The sequence below is a fragment of the Arachis ipaensis genome, chromosome B5 (genome assembly GCF_059453495.1).
Source record: "Arachis ipaensis isolate K30076 ecotype BB chromosome B5, ASM5945349v1, whole genome shotgun sequence".
Lineage (NCBI taxonomy): Eukaryota > Viridiplantae > Streptophyta > Magnoliopsida > Fabales > Fabaceae > Arachis > Arachis ipaensis.
Genome location: NC_142440.1, coordinates 30838155 through 30857985, shown reverse-complemented (window position 1 = coordinate 30857985; position 19831 = coordinate 30838155). Strand labels below are relative to the sequence as shown.

General features: G+C 34.1%; 1 protein-coding gene and 2 pseudogenes across 1 annotated transcript; all 3 read left to right on the top strand.

Moving 5' to 3' along the window:
• Positions 1 to 106: 106 nt before the first annotated feature.
• Positions 107 to 4231, top strand: LOC107643470 (pyruvate dehydrogenase complex E1 alpha subunit). Its single transcript, XM_088487831.1, has 9 exons — positions 107 to 946; positions 1532 to 1700; positions 1802 to 1881; positions 2306 to 2383; positions 2765 to 2860; positions 2956 to 3027; positions 3578 to 3631; positions 3729 to 3794; positions 3935 to 4231. Exons 1-9 carry the CDS (start codon positions 422 to 424, stop codon positions 3977 to 3979), a joined length of 1185 nt encoding a protein of 394 aa, XP_088343957.1. The 5' UTR covers positions 107 to 421; the 3' UTR covers positions 3980 to 4231.
• A 4169-nt stretch (positions 4232 to 8400) lies between these two features.
• Positions 8401 to 8953, top strand: LOC148563750 (peroxisomal targeting signal 2 receptor-like; annotated as a pseudogene).
• Positions 8954 to 9593: 640 nt separating this feature from the next.
• LOC107640476 (phenylalanine ammonia-lyase class 3 pseudogene) lies at positions 9594 to 11206 on the top strand (annotated as a pseudogene).
• The last annotated feature ends 8625 nt before the right edge of the window (positions 11207 to 19831 follow it).

The window sequence follows — 19831 nt, the reverse complement described above, 5'->3', positions numbered from 1 at the left end:
GTTAAACAAATTAATTATTTTAGTATATAGTTATTACTTATTACTTATTGGAGATATTAGATTAGAGATCATCGAAAAGCAAATACTACAATATTAAACATTTATTAACACACTAATTAATTTAGTTCATGTGGCAGTAACATGACGAGACACAAAACAAATCACTCTCGGACACGATTATTCCCCTCCAAAAATTTCTCCTTTTATATTTTTTCACCTCTGTTTCCTTCTTCTTCTTGATCTTCCACCTTTCTCTCTAAACCTCCAAACTTTTCTCTTTTGTTCTCTTCTTCACTTCAAAACCCCTCAACCCCATTTCCACATTCCACTCTTACTCCAAAAACTCTCCACACCAAAACAAAAATTAAACCAATTTTCTTTTTATATTTTCTTTGTTCTTCGGTAACAAGAGAATCTAATCATGGCTCTGTCACGCATAGCATCATCAACTCATGCATCCAACCTCCTTAAACCCCTCTCCGCCGCCTTATCCATCCGCCGCGTTATCTCCTCCGACTCCACCGATCCCCTCACCATCGAAACCTCTCTTCCATTCATCTCCCATAAATGCGACGCGCCCCCACGCGCCGTCGACACCTCCGCCTCGGAGCTCTTCTCCTTCTTCCGGGACATGGCCACCATGCGCCGCATGGAGATCGCCGCCGACTCACTCTACAAGGCCAAGCTCATCCGCGGCTTCTGCCACCTTTACGACGGTCAGGAGGCTGTGGCCATCGGCATGGAGGCCGCCATCACCAAGAAGGACGCCATCATCACCGCCTACCGCGACCACTGCATCTTTATTGGCCGCGGAGGCACGCTCCTCGAGGTCTTCGGCGAGCTCATGGGCCGCATCTGCGGCGGCTCCAAGGGCAAGGGCGGCTCCATGCACTTCTACCGCAAGCAGACCAATTTTTTCGGTGGCCACGGCATCGTCGGAGCTCAGGTGCATTTTAGTTAACTAAGAGTTAGTTACAGTTAGTTCAAATTTGTTATGATCCAGTTAAGAATTCGTTGAGTTAGTTGAGGAATTAAGTAAGTAGTTAGTCGTACTTGTTAGCAAGTTTTTCATGCTGGATTAGGCCCACTCAACTTTAATTTGTTACGAAGCATATCCTATGATTGTTATTGGGTCAAGGCCACTGCATATATCGAATAAATCAAATCTTACACTTCAAGTCCTTGACCCTGATGAGAGATGAAGTAGGCCTAACCAAGTCTATTTGTTAGATTTAGTTAAAAGTACAACGGGATGGTCTAATGGTTAGCTTACTAGTCAATTTAAGCAAGTGTCGGTTCAAATCCCGCCTTGTACATGCTACAACCCATTGGCAAACCCTTAAATGAGCTCTGATCGGCGATAGATTAGTTCTTGGCTTGCCGGACTGGCGGATGCCGTAGAAACCAAAGATTTAGTTAAAAGTAGTTAACTTAGTAGATAATTATACTAATTTGTGATCAAACACTTTCCATTCTTCCGTTTGTCTTTAACCTTCTTTTTGGCTCTCAAATTGTGTTCTTTTTTCAACAGATTCCGCTTGGATGTGGGTTGGCGTTTGCTCAGAGGTACTCCAAGGAAGAGAATGTGACATTTACCTTGTATGGTGATGGTGCTGCCAACCAGGGCCAATTGTTTGAGGCACTTAATATGGCAGCGCTTTGGGACCTACCTGCGATCTTGGTCTGCGAGAATAACCATTGTGAGTGTTTGGGGACTTGGGGAGGTTTAAAGTTTTGTGCTTTTTGCAGTGGATTGGACTGGTTGGGTTGATTTGATTCTATTCGACTTTGGTTTTCGCAGATGGGATGGGAACAGCAGAGTGGAGAGCTGCTAAAAACCCTGCTTATTACAAGCGTGGAGATTATGTTCCTGGGTTGAAGGTGAGATTGAGAATTGTTGCTTAGATTTTTAGTTCGGTCTTGTTTCGGTATGTTAGCTTCATGGAAGTGATCAATAATCTTTATTGTTCTGTAACACTTCTGTTGGGTGAATACATGTCAGTGTATGGGATGTAGATTATAGAAAATTACCAAAATTTAGTTAAAGTCGTCAATACAGTGATGTTGCTATGTGCAGTGTGTTCCTGGGCTCTATTCCGTTCCATGATTTTGTATCTAAATTTGTAGCACTATGTTTTGTTTTGTTTTGTTTGAACATATAAGTTCTTTGTTACCATTGTTTAAGTGTATATTTTATTTACTTGTTTACTTGGATGCATATATTAAATTGTGAATATGCATAGTATGATAGTAGTCTCTTTTAATCCAGTGTTTGAAAATTTTCAATATTATAAACTTTTTCTAGGTTGATGGCATGGATGTTCTTGCTGTGAAACAAGCTTGCAAGTTTGCAAAGGAGCATGCTTTGAAAAATGGGCCCCTTGTAAGTATATTTATTTGCTATATTTGATATTTATATCTTAATAATAATTATTAGCAATTCAAAGTTCTAAGTGGATCATCAACAAATGCTTAGTTGACATAACAAATTAAAACTCTCTAGATCTCTGAAAGAACTTATAAGTGGTATCGCATTAACCATGAAAACTTTGTAGCCATCAGACATAGATGTACGTATAGATCTCTGAATTAAAGCTTACTTGTGTATATAAGATAAGATTGGGCTTTCTCAACCCAAGTGCTGCATATAGGATTGCCCTAACTTTAATACTTTCTAGCATTTGTGTAGTTTTGATTAAATTATCAAAGTTTGTTATTTGCTTTACTCTGATTGCTTTCTTGTATTCTTGACTATTTTGTAAAGATTCTTGAAATGGACACCTATAGATACCACGGGCACTCTATGTCTGATCCTGGAAGCACATACCGTACACGTGACGAGATTTCCGGTGTGAGACAGGTTTGTCACACTACCGAGCAAAGCATATAATGTTCTGTTATTTTAATATCATGGAGTTCTTTCTCAAATTTTTCTCTTGGCTAATATGATTATAGGAGCGTGATCCAATTGAGAGAGTAAGGAAGCTATTATTGGCTCATGACATTGCTTCTGAGAAGGAGCTAAAGGTAATCAAACGAAACTAGACTTCTTGCTTTGTTCTTCTGATGTGAAGTGCGATAATTTTAAGGGTTGGTTATGTATAATACTATGACTTCCATATTGATGACATCTTTGCCAAATTTACCATGCCTTTTTTATTTTTTATTTCTTTGAAGATAGTTCATGGATTAAACTTTTCTTTATTTTGAATTTATGATGTAAGGTATCAGACTTGACTTAAAGAATTATGGGTTACGTCATATTTTTCGTGGCTTCCAATTCGTGTTTACCATACTTTGGAGTTAGTAAGTGGATTCGAGTCCTCTCATAGGGTATAGATCTTATTATAGTAACTACCGTTAAATTGAGTTATATTCTGCCTATAACTATTTCTGCTATGTGTAGAAGGTTGCCTATTTTTTGAATTACTAGTTGTATTCATGGTTTTCTTTCCAATTCAATTGGAGTTTAGGAAGATTTGTTGTTGAAACATGCAAGTATATATTTTGTTGTTTTAGGGGTCAGATGAAACATTTTATTTTAAGCACTATGCTTATTCAATTGATCTTCTTTTAGGACATTGAGAAACAAGTCAGAAAAGATGTCGATGATGCCATCGCTAAAGCAAAGGTAAAGAACAAAAAATATATATTTCAATCAGCCATACCTTGTGATCGCCGTACATGGTTAACAAATCTTATTTTTCATGTTCATTTTCTGTAATCAGGAATGCCCAATGCCAGACCCATCTGAACTATTTACCAATGTATATGTTAAGGGTTTAGGAGTTGAGGTATCGATTTATTCCAAATTCATTACTAGTTTCATCAAGTATAAGAAAATGACAAATTAAGTTTTCGTCTTTTACTTTTAAAATTGAGGATGCTATGTTTTATTCAACCCTTGACCAGTAGTGACCTTGTGAATTTGCAGTCATTTGGTGCTGATAGGAAAGAAGTGAGAGCTACTTTGCCGTGATCGATAACATCACTTTTCGAGTTGAGTATGTTACTATCTTAGTACTAGACTACCAATCAAAATAAAAGGATGTTATGTTAACAGGTTACTTCTCTGCCTATTGGTTGAGTTCTCTCCATATGTATTGAATTTTACTCGAGTAGCAATGGGGAAGAAATTCATACTTTTGTGCATGTAATTTTGGATGAACCAACCAATGGCTATATAACATTATGCAACTGATGTTGCTGCAAATTTGAGGAATTAATTGTGCACAACTCCTCCCAACACTTGTCTTTTTCACTAATTGGTGGCAAGTTTTTGCCATTATAATTAATACTTAGTAGGTTGTGTTTATAATCTAAACCGTTGATTTTGATAATGTGGTAAATTTGGTGTGTTTACTTATTGTAAGTCTCACATTGCTGGAGGATCTAGTTATGTTGATAGTCATTACAAGCAAAGTTATTAAACTATCACGTTTAGGTTCCCAAATCGGATTTATAATTGTACTAGTAAACATACTATTATTAAAAGTTGCTATTTTTGAAAGTTAAATATTTGAATTCTGCCTTGTGCATGCAGCAACTCATTAGCCTGTGGCAAACTCTTAAATGTAGCTCGAATCTGCCACGAATTAGTCCTTAACTTGCCGAGTTGGGGGATACCGTGAAAAACCAAAAGAAAAATTTACCGTTCAAGTTCACCTAGCTTCCACTTGCGATTTTTGAGCTGCTGCTTTTATCTTTTCTTTTTTTCCTTTTTCAACAAGTCTCTTATTCTCATGCTTCTTTCTTGGGGTGTGTGTGTGCCCCCCTTGCTTCTTTGTTTTTTATGTCATGGATCCTTATGGTAGGTTCAACCTGGAGCTAACTGTTTTAGGGGCTGGAATTTGGCTAACCCAAAAGAGTGTTGCGAAATGTTTTCTGTTTTGGTCTGCAATTTAGTTTGCACATGAATAATTGAGTATCAGATTGTCTACGAATTAATCAAACTGCTATAAATGATGTAATGGTGAACTGTTAGTATTGAGAATGATGTTTGTACTATTTCTTATGTATATTTATTTTTATGGTATATAAAAGAAAAAAAACTTTTTTTCATTTCTTAATAATCATTTTTAATACCAAAAGTAAAATATGTATAAGAAAAATGTACATGAAGTGCTGCATATTACGTCCTTCCCTTCCAATCATTAATTGCCTTGCATGTTGCTCGAGCATTACAGCACAATAGATAACGCTTCCACCATACAAGTGTTTGTGCCAAGTTTCACAACAATATTAGATTCGAAAAAATGTATTTTTGGCATTTGATTATAATTATATTGCACGAAAGTTTATTAAATTAGGTTAGACCTTTATTCGGACTTAGAGCATCAAACTCTTATCTGGGTTGGAATTTCAGATGAAAAGGTATACGAAAGGAGTGTTTATTTTGAATACTAAAAATATGCTTCACTTTATATTTCGAATTCTTACGAGAATCAGCAAGAATTAAGAGGATTACCGCCAAAACCCAATTACTAAGATAAAATCAAACAATCTTATTAACGTAGGAAACTTCAGTTCCCTCGAGAGTGACTCGCTGATATTTCCCTGGTTTACTTTGCTATCCTGTTCCGAATTCTGTACCTAAAATAAATGCTATGTTTAATTTATTTTATTTCTGTACCCAAAATAAATGCTTCTCAAGAGTCAAGAAAGAGAAGTCAACAATAATTCATGCATAAACAAATCCTAGAATAGAACAGATATATAGGGAGCTGGAACCTTCTTCTACCCATTTATTATAGGTGTTTCGTTAAGACTATCAACTACCATCAAAATCACTCTAAGGTGTTCGTTGTAGAGCAGTCAAAGCTCCGTAAAAAAAATTAATAATAATAACCTAACCCATTTATTTTTCCTAAAATTATCTTGAATATTTAATATTTATTACAAAATAAAAAAATGTTTTGCATTAAATTCATTACAATATTTTTATATTAAATATTTCAGACTTTTTAAATTGCACAAATGAGAAAGATAAATTTCTTTTTTAAAAAAAATCATGTTCACAGATAATTTTTTTAAATAAGTAAACTCTTATAAACATTCAAATCTTTAAGTTGAAATAAAACCCTTTCGAATATCTTTAAGTTCAAATCTTTATAATCAGAATCAGGTACGCTTTTTAAATGTAACTTAAAGAAAAACTGTTGGTATATGGATAAATTTTTTGTAAAAAAATATTAGAAAGTCAACAGAATTTATTATTTTTTATCAATCATTAGTCATTAATATTTAAAAGTATGAGCTAAAAATATATTATTAAATTACAAAACTAAAGACCCGTTTAAAAAACTTTAAAAACAACTTTTTTTTAGACTTTTGACTTATGAAAAATCGTATTAATAGTATTGTTATAATTTTTTAAATATTTTTAACTTTTTAAAGGTTGTTTAAGAGTTTTGAAAAAGTAAAAAAATTTGATTTTTTTTCTTTTCCAAAGCTATTCTATTACTCCTATTTATTAAACAACTTTAAAACAAGCACTTTTTTTTTTCAAAGATAATACTTTTATTGCAATCAAATGGTTCAATTACAATACCCGCACAATCAGGGATAAGCATATACAGTAATAAAAAATTTGGAGAAACTCCCAAAAAGAACAATACCAAGCTATAGCATTAGGGATTCAAAACAAAAAGGTCAAGTTATTCCTTCCTTTTCAGTTTTAGTTGCTATGCCTCCCAAGTCATCCAAATTCTTCAGCTAATGTCAGAGCTTGGAACAGAATTTTTTCAACCTCAACTCTGCAATTTTCAAAAATGAGAGTTTCTGGACAATCAGATTTGCCATAGCAGGTAACTCACTTGACTGAGTTTTTCTTTTGAATATCCTCTTCTTCTCACCGCTTCCATCAACTGACACTACCGCTCCCATAGTTCCATAGTCGGATCTCTGGGAATCACACTTGTTACTGGTGATTTATTCCATACTTGCACAACTCCCGGACAAAAGATCAGGACATGAAGATGTGTTTCCAATGGTGAAGAACATCGCAAAAATTGCTTTTAATATAAGTTTTTATGTTTTACATTTTTTTATAAAAAAATTTAATTAAATTATTTATCCAAACTGATTTTAAAAATATTAGATTAATGGCTAAAAGTACTTGCCAAAATTAACAAATTTAGCTGGTGATTGAGCATTTCTCTTATTCTCTTCTTGTAGAGCACGAATGCATTATTCAGATTTTTATTTATACTTATTATGTTGAAAATTTATGTTACCTTAGAGGTTCATTTGGTTTATATTAGGTACGGCTAGAAGTGAGTCAAGCCAGCTCATGAACTAGCTCGAATTTGACTCGTTAATAGTTCGATAAGTTAAGCTCATAAGCTAATTAGTGAGCTAATTAAGCTTGAACTTCGAATTGAGCTCATAAATTAAATAAACCAAGCTTGAGTTTGGATAAGTTTAGTTCATTAGCTCGTGAGTTTACTCGATTATATATATATATATATATATATGCATTTAATCTATACTTTTAATATTTTATATATACATATAAAATAGTAATATATAATTATATATATATATATATATATATATATATTAATGATATTAATTATTTAAAATTTTATATTTATTTTTTACTTATAATTTTGATGTAAGATATAAATAAAAAATTTATAATTTATTGATAGATAACAATATATAAAATTGATCTTTTTAAGTATTTTTAAAATATATAAGTTATAATTTATTGATATAGAATGATAGATTATATATTTATGTTTCTATTATTTGAGTCAACTCGTGAGCTCGAGCCAGCTCGTGAGTTTTCAGTGAGTCGAATTTGAACTTAAAAAATAAGCTCAATTGTTAATGAGTCGAGTTACGAATCAAGCTCAATTTTTATAAGCTGAAGTTGAGCTTGGTCTAGCTTAACTCAGTTCGGCTCACTTCAGCCCTAATATTAGATATGGTAATATAAGCTCATGTTATAAGTTATAATCTTATTTGTCTTTGGTCCAGTGAACTTATCATTGTATAAGTTTATACATCATGGACCTCGTTTTATGTCAAAATGATATATAGCTTAGTCATATCCATAAAAATCATATTATGTCTAAATAAAAAGATAAATAATATTACAACAAACAAAATTATAATATATAAAAATATAATTAAATAATAAATATAATATTATTATTAGATATTTTGACTTCTTTTTATGAATAAATAGTTATTTTTGACGAAAAGATTCGGATACTTACAAAATTGATCACAGAAGAACTAAATGAACTTTATACTCATAAAAAGTAAATTGTATTTGACAAAAATATCCAATCATTAAATTTTTGTTGACTTCATTTAAAAAACACATTAAATTTTAAAATTAACCTTACCACCAATTATCTCCAACCTTTAATCTTCTATTATACTTCCTTTCTCACATCCTCTTGGGATGATACCGTCAAATTCTGGACCCTCGACTACCCCTCCTCCCACCACACCTTCAGGGAATATTCCTACTGCGTCTACTCCACCGTATAAAATCCTCCGCGTGTGGAATATTTGTGAACTTTTATGTACCATGGTGTTTCCTCCTCACAAATTAAAGGTGCTAATTACTTTCAATTGGAACAAGTACGACGACTACATAATTGTGACTGCTTCGGTGGATAAGAGCATTAAAATTTGGGATATGGGGAGCTTTAGGGTTTCAATTGCGGCTATGAATGGGCATGGTATGCGGTGTCAAAGGTGAGATAGATTTTTGCCGCAAGTGCAGAATTTGATGGTATTTTGCTCTTATGAAATGACGGTTTATGTTTAGAATTTCATGATGGAGGATGCACTGGTGAGTTGGTACAATCATTACATAAAATTTGTCGTTGGCGTTGATACGAGTGTTCTTGTTGAAGACTTGATGACCAGCATTCATTAGGATGAGCTTGTTTATGTTTGGCAGCATGGCACTGATAAATTTTTGTTGGCTTAGAGCAAGACATAGCAGGAGGTTGAACATTAAAAATAATTGGTAGTAAGGTTAATTTTAGAATTTAAATATTTTTTAAAATGGAATCAACAAAAAGTTAACAATTGTATATTTTTATCGAATATAATTTATTTTTCATGGATATAAAATTTATTTAGTTCTTCCATAGTCAATTTTATTAATGCCCGAATCATTTATGGTCAGAAATAATTATTTATTTTTTTATATTTGTTTGATTTTTTTATGATAGATTTAGTATATATACTCCCTAATTTTATGGATTTATATGAATTTAGTGTGTTACAGTTAAAAAAAAAGAGTAAAAGACAAATAGGTCTCTGACCTTTTTAAACGGAGACATTTTCGTCCCTCAAAATTGGAAAATACATTTTGATCCCTCACCATTCAAAACGTGTGACAATTATATCCCTTCGCCGAATTGGTGTTGGAAGCGGTAACGGAGATTGTTGAGCTGGAGGGCTGGATAGTGATGTGTCCGTTACGGTTGCTGAAGTGGATGGGGAACAAATTGTTGGAGGACAATTTGGTCCTTATTGGCCAAAACGACGCTGTATTGTTGGAATGAGCCCTATTTCATCGAAATGGATCGACAAAGCAATGGCCATTGATGGAGTGATCGTCGATGATGAGTGAACGGGGTTCTTCATGCACAAGACCTGGCGGGAGATCTTCATTCGTCGTGCCAAGAGCTTCTGTGGAGCTCTTTGAGGCAAACATATTAGCTTTATTGTCTGAAATTTTGTTAGCAGTTTTCACCGAAGTTATGCAGGGCAATCCAGAATTTACACATCATTTGATACATAAGCTGAAGTACCATCCTGGCCAAATTGAAGCTGCTGCTATCATGGAGCACATCTTAGAAGGTAGATCTTACATCAAACAAGCCAAAATGCAACAGCCAAATCCATTGCAGAAGCCCAAAAAAGATCGTTATGCTCTCCAAACTTCTCCTTAGTGGCTTGGTCCACTAATTGAAGTCATCAGGTATTCGACTAAATCAATTGAGAGGGAAATAAACTCTGTCAACGACAATCCTCTGATTGATGTCACTAGTAGCAAGGCTTTGAATGGTGGCAATTTTCAAGGCACCCCAATAGGAGTTTTGATGGATAATGCACGTTTAGCTGTTGCTTCAATTGGCAAACTCATCTTTGCCCAATTTACCGAGCTAGTCAATGACTTGTATAACAACGGTTTGCCATCGAATCTCTCTGTCAGCAAAAATCCGAGTCTGGATTATGGTTTTAAGGCATCTGAGGTTGCCATGGCTGCTTATTGCTCTAAACTTCAATATCTGGCAAACTCAGTAACCAACCACGTGCAAAGTGCTGAGCAACATAACCAATATGTGAATTTCTTGAGGTTAATTTCTGCTTGAAAAACCGTAGAAGCTGTCGAGATATTGAAGCTAATGTGCTCCACGTATTTGGTTGCGCTTTGTCAAGCAATTGACTTGAGGCATTTGGAGAAAATTTTGAAGAGCACAATCAAGGATATTATAAGTGGAGTTGCAAAGAAGACATTAAGCACAAATTTGTTTGGATCATGTGAGAGAGATTTGCTCAAAGTAGTTGATAGAGAATATGTATTCTCCTATATTGATGATCCCTTCAATGTTAGGTATCCATTGATGCCAAAATTAAAACAAATACTTTATGAGAAAGCACAAGCGAGTGCCATCGGCGGGAAAAAAAATGCGAGCGTAGTTTTTGAGGAAATTGGAGCTTTTGAGAATGAGTTGAAGAGTATGTTACCAAATGATGTTGAAAGTGCAAGAGTATAAGAATGGGAATCCAACAGTTCCAGATAGAATTGCAAAAAGCATATCACCCATTGTATAAGTTTGTGAGGGAGAAGCTCGGAATAGGGTTGCTTACCGGGAAGAAGACTGCCTCACCAGTGCTCTTGCTGCCCCACAACAGAAAGTTGATTGCAGTTAGAATCACGAGAGCAATTCCTGGAAAGAAGCATGCAGCAAACCACGAAATTCGCCACCACCCTTGTGTTGTTCCCTTGATGGTCCTCCACACTCGCACACTCACATATCCAGGAGGACAACCCCATCACACTCGTATTCTCTTGGCACGACGAATGAAGATCTCCCGCCAGGTCTTGTGCATGAAGAACCCCTTTCACTCATCATCGACGATCGCTCCAACAATGACCATTGCTTCGTCGATCTATTTCGATGAAATAGGGCTCATTCCAGCAATACAGCGTCGTTTTGGCCAATAAGGACCAAATTATACTCCAACAATTTGTTCCCCATCCACTTCAACAACCGTAACAGACACATCACTATCCACCCCTCCAACTCAGCAATTTCTGTTACCGTTTCCAGCACCAATTCGACGGAAGGATATAATTGTCATGCGTTTTAAATGGTGAGGGATCGAAATGTATTTTCCAATCTTGAGGGACGAAAATGTCCCCATTTAAAAAGGTCAGGGACCTATTTATCTTTTACTCTAAAAAAAAATGCGTGCTCCCGCCGCAGCCCTCTCCGGTAATGCATGCCGGTAGATCACAAGGTGCAATATAAGCAAACTTTTTTCTTTTTGAGTTCAAATTTAATGTCCAATCCATCTCTTTTTGGCTGGTTAAACAAAATGGTACACTCGGTTAGAAGCTACAAAATGAAGCAACTCTATGTGTTGGCTCCACAAACTATAAAATTAATGTTGACAACACTGCATTGTAACTGGTTTCGCATGCAGTAGATTGGTGCATTTTTATTTCCAATTAGTAGAACCAAGGGAAAAATAGTGGGATACATTAAGATTAAGTGTTATCCGGCTATTTTAGTTGTTAACTTAATGTTCTGTAAATAAGTATGTAAACAGTTACTAATTACTATTAGGGCATAAAATTTTAGATACATTTTATTTGTAAAATTGTACAATTACACAACATATACACTAGTTGGTTTTGAGCGCTTGAGTAACTTAATTTACAATATTTTTTAGTTGAAGACAACATAAATAAATTTACCAACTTTTAAGTATATAACTTTTTCCCGTTATATTTCATTTACTCAAAAAAAAAAAAAAAAAAAAAAAAGAAAACAACAACAACAACATAAACAAATTATTCTTGCCTCTTCTCATCACATTCGAATAAAGCAAAGGAAATATACTACTTTTATTCTTTTCTCTTTTTCCCCAGTTCTTTTGTAATCTTCTGGGCTCACTGTTTAAGTCGTTTATTTAATTTTGATTTGATAGATAACTATCTGTATTATTATGCACCGTCAATATAATCCGCCATCAAAGCAACACACATTCTTTTTATGAAATGTAAGTACTCAACTTATGATTGAGCACTTTTTGTACATTTTTTATTTTTTATTTTTTTTTATTCTATATAAAACGTGAAGGTGGTGATGACAAAGTTCCTTGCGTATTAAGTATTGGATATTGATATACCTGCTCGCATTAGTTAATAAAAAGCATGTTACAAAGTTAAAGCGTAGGTATACATCACGAACAAGATAAAGTCAATTATGATGATGATTAGGTATTAATTAAGAAGCATTAAATGTTATATAAAGACATAATTGAGTATCAAAAAATGCAAAGCTTGAACTAATATATATATATTAACTTCTAGTTAGATTTATGTCTGACAACATATCTTGGATATTCTTGCATATTGATATGAAATATAATGTTAGCATAATAGAATACTCACATGCAAAGAGGTTGCAAAAAACATGAAGCCCGTTGCGTTTCACGGGTTACTAGTAGCCGTCAGATTATTCAACAGTAATCCATTTATCCATATGATTCAGATGATGATGATGTGATGATTATTATTATTAGATTTTAGTTAAGATGTGGTATATATTAATTAGGATATATGCTAGTTGCTAGGGTAACTATTAGTATATTTTTTTTTCTTTTAATAAATATATTAAAAACTCAAATTTTGTATCATTTTTATCATATTTTTTAATTAATAACTTTAACATGTGTCTTAAAAATTTATTTTAATTAAATCTTATTATTATTATTATTATTTGTTGTATGAAAAAAGTTTAAGATTATACTCTATCATAAAAATAACATATTAGGAGGTGAGCTAAAGCCACCAAATGACAACCTATGGAATTTAATATATTTTATTTATGAATATTGAAATAATAATTAACAATTATGTTTAATTTTTCTGACATAATATGTGTGTGTGAGTGAATACGAAATGATCGTACAATCATGTTTGTAATCAAACTTTATAATTAATATAATCAAATTCAATTTATACTTGTAATAAAATTTCATAAATAATATAATCGAACTAAATTTATGCACTAAACTATAAAATTAAAATATAATGGTGATATTGGAGCATAATAAAGTAATAAACAATAAATCCAACATTCGGAGAATACAAAATTTCAAATAATATAATTACCTTTTTTTTATTTTGTTATTTCTTATCTTTTTTCTCAATATTAGTATCTTTTTAGAAGATAATAACTCACTATTTTTATTAGTTATTTTTTAAAAAAAAAATCTATAAATATCTTTATAGAATTCTGATGAATTATACATTATGTGCTGATATGTTGTGTATATATGTAATGATTCAATCATTAGAAAATTAAGCAATATAAAATACAATTTTTTATATTCTATCTTTATTTGCTACAAGTCTTGTTATGGTATCAGAATTATTAGAGCTTTTCTGATATCCTGTTATGGTGAAAATAGTCAACCCAAATAATTCTCCTCCTTCTGACCCTCCTCCTGTCATGAATAATAATTCACAACTTGAATCATAAAACCTCAACAATCCCTATTATATTCACCCTAGAGAAAACTCCACTTCTTTTCTTGTTACACCAATTTAAAAAAAAAAATAATTATCATTCTTGGTCCAGAGCATTTTTCATAGTTGTAATTTAAAAAAAAACTAATATGAATTTCTTACCAATCTTATTCTTTTTCCTTCCTCTGATAATCCTCTTTTTCCTACTTGGGAACGCTGCAACAATTTGGTCATTTCTTGGCTGTTTTACTCTCGTCTACCTCCATCACTCATAGTGTCATCTACCTCACAACTTCTGTTTCTGTTTTATCAGACCTCCATGAACATTTCTCTCAGTCAGATTTACTTCAAATAGCGAAACTTCAAGAAGAAGTTTATTCCCTAAAACAGGGCACCCTGACTGTTACAGATTTATATACTGCTCTCAAAATTCTCTGGGAAGAGCTAGATAACTCTAGACCTTTGCCCGTTTGTCTCTGTCCAGCGAAATCACACCGAGCACAAGACTTCATCATCAGTTTCTCATGAGACTCGACGAACATTTTTTTTGTTATCCGTTCGCAACTTCTTCTTCTTGATCCATTGCCGTCGGTGAATCGTGTGTTCGCTATGGTGATCAAACACGAATGGCAGCTCCAAGCAAATGTTGGAATCCTTGATGATCAACGAGATATTGCCGTCACCTTCGACACTCGCCACTCCTCTTCTGCTCGTGGCCAAGGCACCCCCAATCTCTCTTATGGATGCGGCAGCGGCTCTTTCAAGCAGTGCACTTACTGCGGTCGAGGAGGTCACATTGTGAAGGTATGCTATGGCAAACTGAAGAGAGAACTTTTGCGTGGTCTAGAATTCAGAATAAATTCTCATTGCAAGTATAGCTTCTAAACCAACAAAAGTCCTTTCTTACAAACGTTTTAGTTGTCACAAGTAACAAACCCCTAAATAAATTGATAACCGGAGTATTTAAACCTCGGGTCGTCTTCTCAAGGAATTGCAGGGAAGTATGTTCTTATTATTGGTTATGAGTATTGTGAATTGGGGGTTTTAAAAGTAAGGAATCAGTATGTTAAATGATGAGAAAAATAAAATAGTAATAATAAAATAAACTCTTGGCAAAGTATTAGAACTGGAAGTCCTATCCTTATCAATTGTGATGAGAATTGGATTTTAATCCCACTTTGTTAACCTCTAACTATGAAGGTAAATCAAGTGGATTAATTAGCTTAATCCTCAGGTCCTAGTCAATTCCTATGGAAAGACTAGAGTTATTGGAGCAACTCCCAATTTCAACCACTGCTTTATTTGACAACTCAAGCGTTACCAATTACTTAACCAAAGTCAAAAGGAGGAAAATATCTAAATTAAATTAAAAGCATCAATATAAATAAAGCAAAGCAATCTTAAATCTGAAATACCTCAAATAATATTAATTAAGAAAATCATAACATGAATGTAACATAAGCCAAATTGAAAGGATAAATAATTAAAAGTATATAATAAAAGTAGAAAATAAATAAGAGGAACATTGAACCTGTACTTGAAGAGAAGTAATCCTAAAATTAAGAGAAATCCTAATCCTAAATCCTAAGAGAGAGGAGAGAACCTCTCTCTCTAAAAACTACATCTAATCTTAAATATTATGAATTGTGAGCTGATTATTATGTATGGATGCATTCCTCCACTTTATAGCCTCTAATCTATGTTTTCCGGGCCGAAAACTGGGTCGAAAACAGCCCAGAAATTGCTGGAGAAGAAATCTGCCACGCTGATTTTTGTCACTGCAACGCGTCCACGTGGAGCACGCGTTCGCATTGCCTAGCATCAGATAAACTATGGAATATTATATATCAAATCGAAGCTCCAGACGTTAGCTTTCCAATGCAACTAGAACCGCGTCATTTGGACCTCTATAGCTAAAGTTATAGCTGTTTGAGTGCGAAGAGGTCAGGCTGGACAGCTTAGCAATTTCTCCAACTTCTTGTATTCCTTCCACTTTTGCATGCTTCATTTCCATCTTCTGAGCCATTCCTGCCCTGTAATCTCTGAAATCACTTAACACGCATATCAAGGCATCTAATGGTAATAAGAGAGGATTAAACATAGGGAACTTAAGACCAAAGAAGCATGTTTTAAATCAAAGCACATAATTAGGAAGGCAAATGTAAAACCATGCAAATAGTATGAATAAATGGGTAAAGATTTGATAAAAACCACTCAATTGAGCACAAGATAAACCATGAAATAGTGGTTTATCAACCTCCCCACACTTAAACATTAGCATGTCCTCATGCTAAGCTCAAGAGAAGCTATAAAGGGGTGAAGGAGAATGGTAGAATGTATGAAATGCAACCTATGAATGCAACTACATAAAGAATGCTTTTTCCTACTTGGTTTAAAAGTAAATAAATTCTCCAAGAATAAATATGAACTGGATTTCACTAATTCAAATCATAAAAATGAAGTACAATTAGGCTTGTAGAAGAAAATAGCTCATGAAAGTCAGGAACAAAGAATTGAGCATCGAACCCTCACTGGGAGTGTATGCACTCTAATCACTCAAGTGTTTTAGGTTCGATTCTCTCAATTCTCTACTAACCTTGCTTTCTAAGGCTTGCTCTTCATCTAATAATCAACATAAATTTAATGCACAGATACACATATCAAGAGGTCTTTTAAGGGTTGTAATGGGGTTAGGATCAAGGTAGGATTGTAACATTTTCAAATTCTTTAATTCTTACAAATATTTTTTATTTACCCCAATTTCATTTCAATTCAATTTCTATTTCCAAACTTACATCCTTCCTTTCTTTCTTGTGGACTCACCTTTCACAATCTTTTTGTACTTTATAGGCACCGCACAATAAGAAGATGATTGGTTTGGGTAAAGTAAGAGAACGACTATACATACTTCATGATGTTATCTACCGCTAATAACTTATCTCCTTCAATAAATTTCACATACCTTACATGTATTACAACCACCAATTTATGGCATTTTAGATTAGGGTATCCATTCGAACATAGACTAAGTCTTTTACACAAAAAATTTCCATTCATTACTTTCTCTCATGATGATGTTTGTGATGTATGTCACTTAGCAAAACAAAAGAAAATTTATTTTTCTCTCAGTTCTTCTAAAGAAAATGTTGTCTTTGAATCTTTGCATCTAGATATTTGGGGACCTTTTTATCAAAATTCTATTTATAATCACAAATATTTTTTGACGATTGTTGATGATCATAGTCGATTCACTTGAGTCATTTTATTAAAATCAAAGAGTGAAGTTTCAAAACATATACAAACGTTTGTCAATCAAGTTGAAACATAATTCAATTCCAAAGTCAAATTTATACGTTCCGACAATGGTTCCGAATTTCTTCTACCACAATTTTTCTCTGTTAAAGGTATTATTCACCAAAAGAGTTGTGTAGAGACCTCTCAACAAAATGCTAGAGTTGAAAAAAAAACATCAACACATTTTGAATGTTGTCCGAGCTCTTATGTTTCAATCCAATTTATCTCATCAATAAAGTCCCTCTTCTAGTGTCAATTTTAAAACACCCTATGAAAACACAAAAACTCATAGTAGAATCCAAAAATGTGAATTTAACATTAAAACATATGAAAATTTAATAAAAACTAAACAAAACATGTTAAAAACTATATGAAAATGATGCCAAAAAGCGTATAAAATATCCGCTCATCACAACACCAAAATTAAACTGTTGCTTGTCCCCAAGCAACTAAAAACACAGTAGGATAAAAAGAAGAGTAAGATACAATAAATCTCAGAGTTTCCAATGAAGCTCAGTTTCAATTAGATGAGCGAGACTTAGTAGGTTTTTGCTTCTAAATAGTTTTGGCATCTCACTATCCATTGAAACTCAGAAATGTTGGTCTCTTTAGGAACTTAGAATCCAGATGATATTATTGACTCTCCTAGTTCAGTTCTTTTTTATTCTTGAACACAGCTTTCAGAGTCTTGGCTGTGACCCTAAGCACTTTGTTTTCCAGTATTACCACTGGATACATAAATGCCACAGATACATTAACTGGGTGAACCCTTTTGGATTGTGATTCAGCTTTGTTAGAATCCCAAGATAGAGGTGTCCAGAGTTCTTAAGCATACTCTTTTTGCTTTGAATCGTGACTTTAACCACTCGTTCTCAAGCTTTTCACTTGACACCTTCACGCCACAAGCACATGGTTAGGGACAACTTTGTTGAGCCGCTTAGGCCAGGATTTTATTTCCTTTAGGCCCTCCTAACCATTGATGCTCAAAGCCTTGGATCCTTTTACCCTTGCCTTTTGGTTTCAAGAGTTATTGGCTTTTTCAATCTGCCCTCCTTTTCCTGCATTTTTGGGCAGTAATGGATATTTCTCTTTTTTTTTTTGCCATTTTATTTTTTTTCGCATGCATGTATTATTTTTTTTTCTTTTACAACATGATTTTTATTTTTCTTTTTGCTACTTTTTCTTGCTTTAAGAATCAATTTTTGGATTTTTCAGATTACCAATAATACTTCTCCTTTTTCCTTATTCTTTCAAGAGCCAACATTCATAAATTTCAACTTTAAATATGCACTGTTTGTTTATACATTCAGAAAACAAAAGCAATGCCACCACATCAAGATAATTGAACTATTCTTATTATAAACTTGAAATTCATATATCTCTCAATTCTTTTCAATTAAAATTTTCTTTTAAGCAAGGTGAGAGATATATGGAACATTTTACAACTTTAAGACATCAATGCAAATGATCATGCAATAAGAACAAGAGAATAGACAATACAACATAACAAAAAATAGAAAAATACAAAAGAAAAGGAGATAAAAGTGAATGAATCCACCTTTAATGGTGGCTGCTAGTACTCCTCCTTGAGGATCCAATGTGGTGCTTGATCTCTTCAATGTCACTCTTTTGCCTTTGTTATTCTTCCCTCATAGCCCTTTGATCTTCTCTAATGGATCTTTGGTCTTCCCTTATTTCATTGAGGATGGTGGAATGCTCTTGATGCTCCACCCTCAATTACTCCATGTTAGTGCTTAGTTCTCCAAGAGAAGTGTGCCAATGATCCCAATAGTTTTGAAGAAGAAAATACATCCCTTGAGGTATCTTAGGGATCTCATGCTGAGGCGACTGCACAGGCTCTTGTGCATGCTCTATAGTTTGTTCCATCCTCTTTTTAGTGATGGGCTTGTCCTCCCCAATGGAGATATCTCCTTCTATGACAATTCCAGCTGAATTGTATAGATGACATATGAGGTGTGAGAATGTGAACCTTGTATTGGTAGAGGGCTTCTCAGCTATCTTGTACAGTTCTTGAGGAATCACCTCATGTACTTCCACCTCACTTCCAATCATGATGCAATGGATCATGATGGCTCTATCAATAGTCATTTCTAACCAGTTGCTAGTGAGGATGATGGAACGTTGGATGAATTCTAGCCATCCTCTAGCTATGGGCTTAAGGTTAAGCCTTCTTAGTTGAATGGGCTTGCCTTGGGGATCCCTTTTCCACTGTGCTCCTTCCACTCAGATATCTGAGAGCACTTGATCCAACCTCTGATCAAAGTTGACTCTTCTAGTATAAGGATGTAGGTCTCCTTGCATCAAAGGCAAGTTGAACGTCGACCTCACACTTTCCGGGCTGAATTCTAAGATTCTCCCTCGGGCCATGGTGCTCCAATTCTTTGGATTTGGGTTCACACTAGTGTCATAGTTTTTAGTAACCCATGCATTAGCATAGAACTCCTGCACCATTAGAATTCCAACATCTTGAATGGGATTGGTTAGGACTTTCCAACCTCCTCTCCGGATCTCTCTTCGGATTTCTGATACTCATTCTTTTTTAGCTTGAAAGGGACCTCAGATATCACTTTCTTCTCTGTCAGTACTTTATAGAAGTGGTCTTGGTGGGTTTCGGTGATGAATCATTCCATCTCCCAAGATTCAGAGGTAGCGGCTACTGCCTTTCTAAAGGACTCTCTAACCTTGGGTGCCATAAATGGGAATGGAAAGAAAGAAAAAAAAAGCTAGGCTTTTTTAACACCAAACTTAAAACTTTGCTCATCCTCGAGCAAAAAT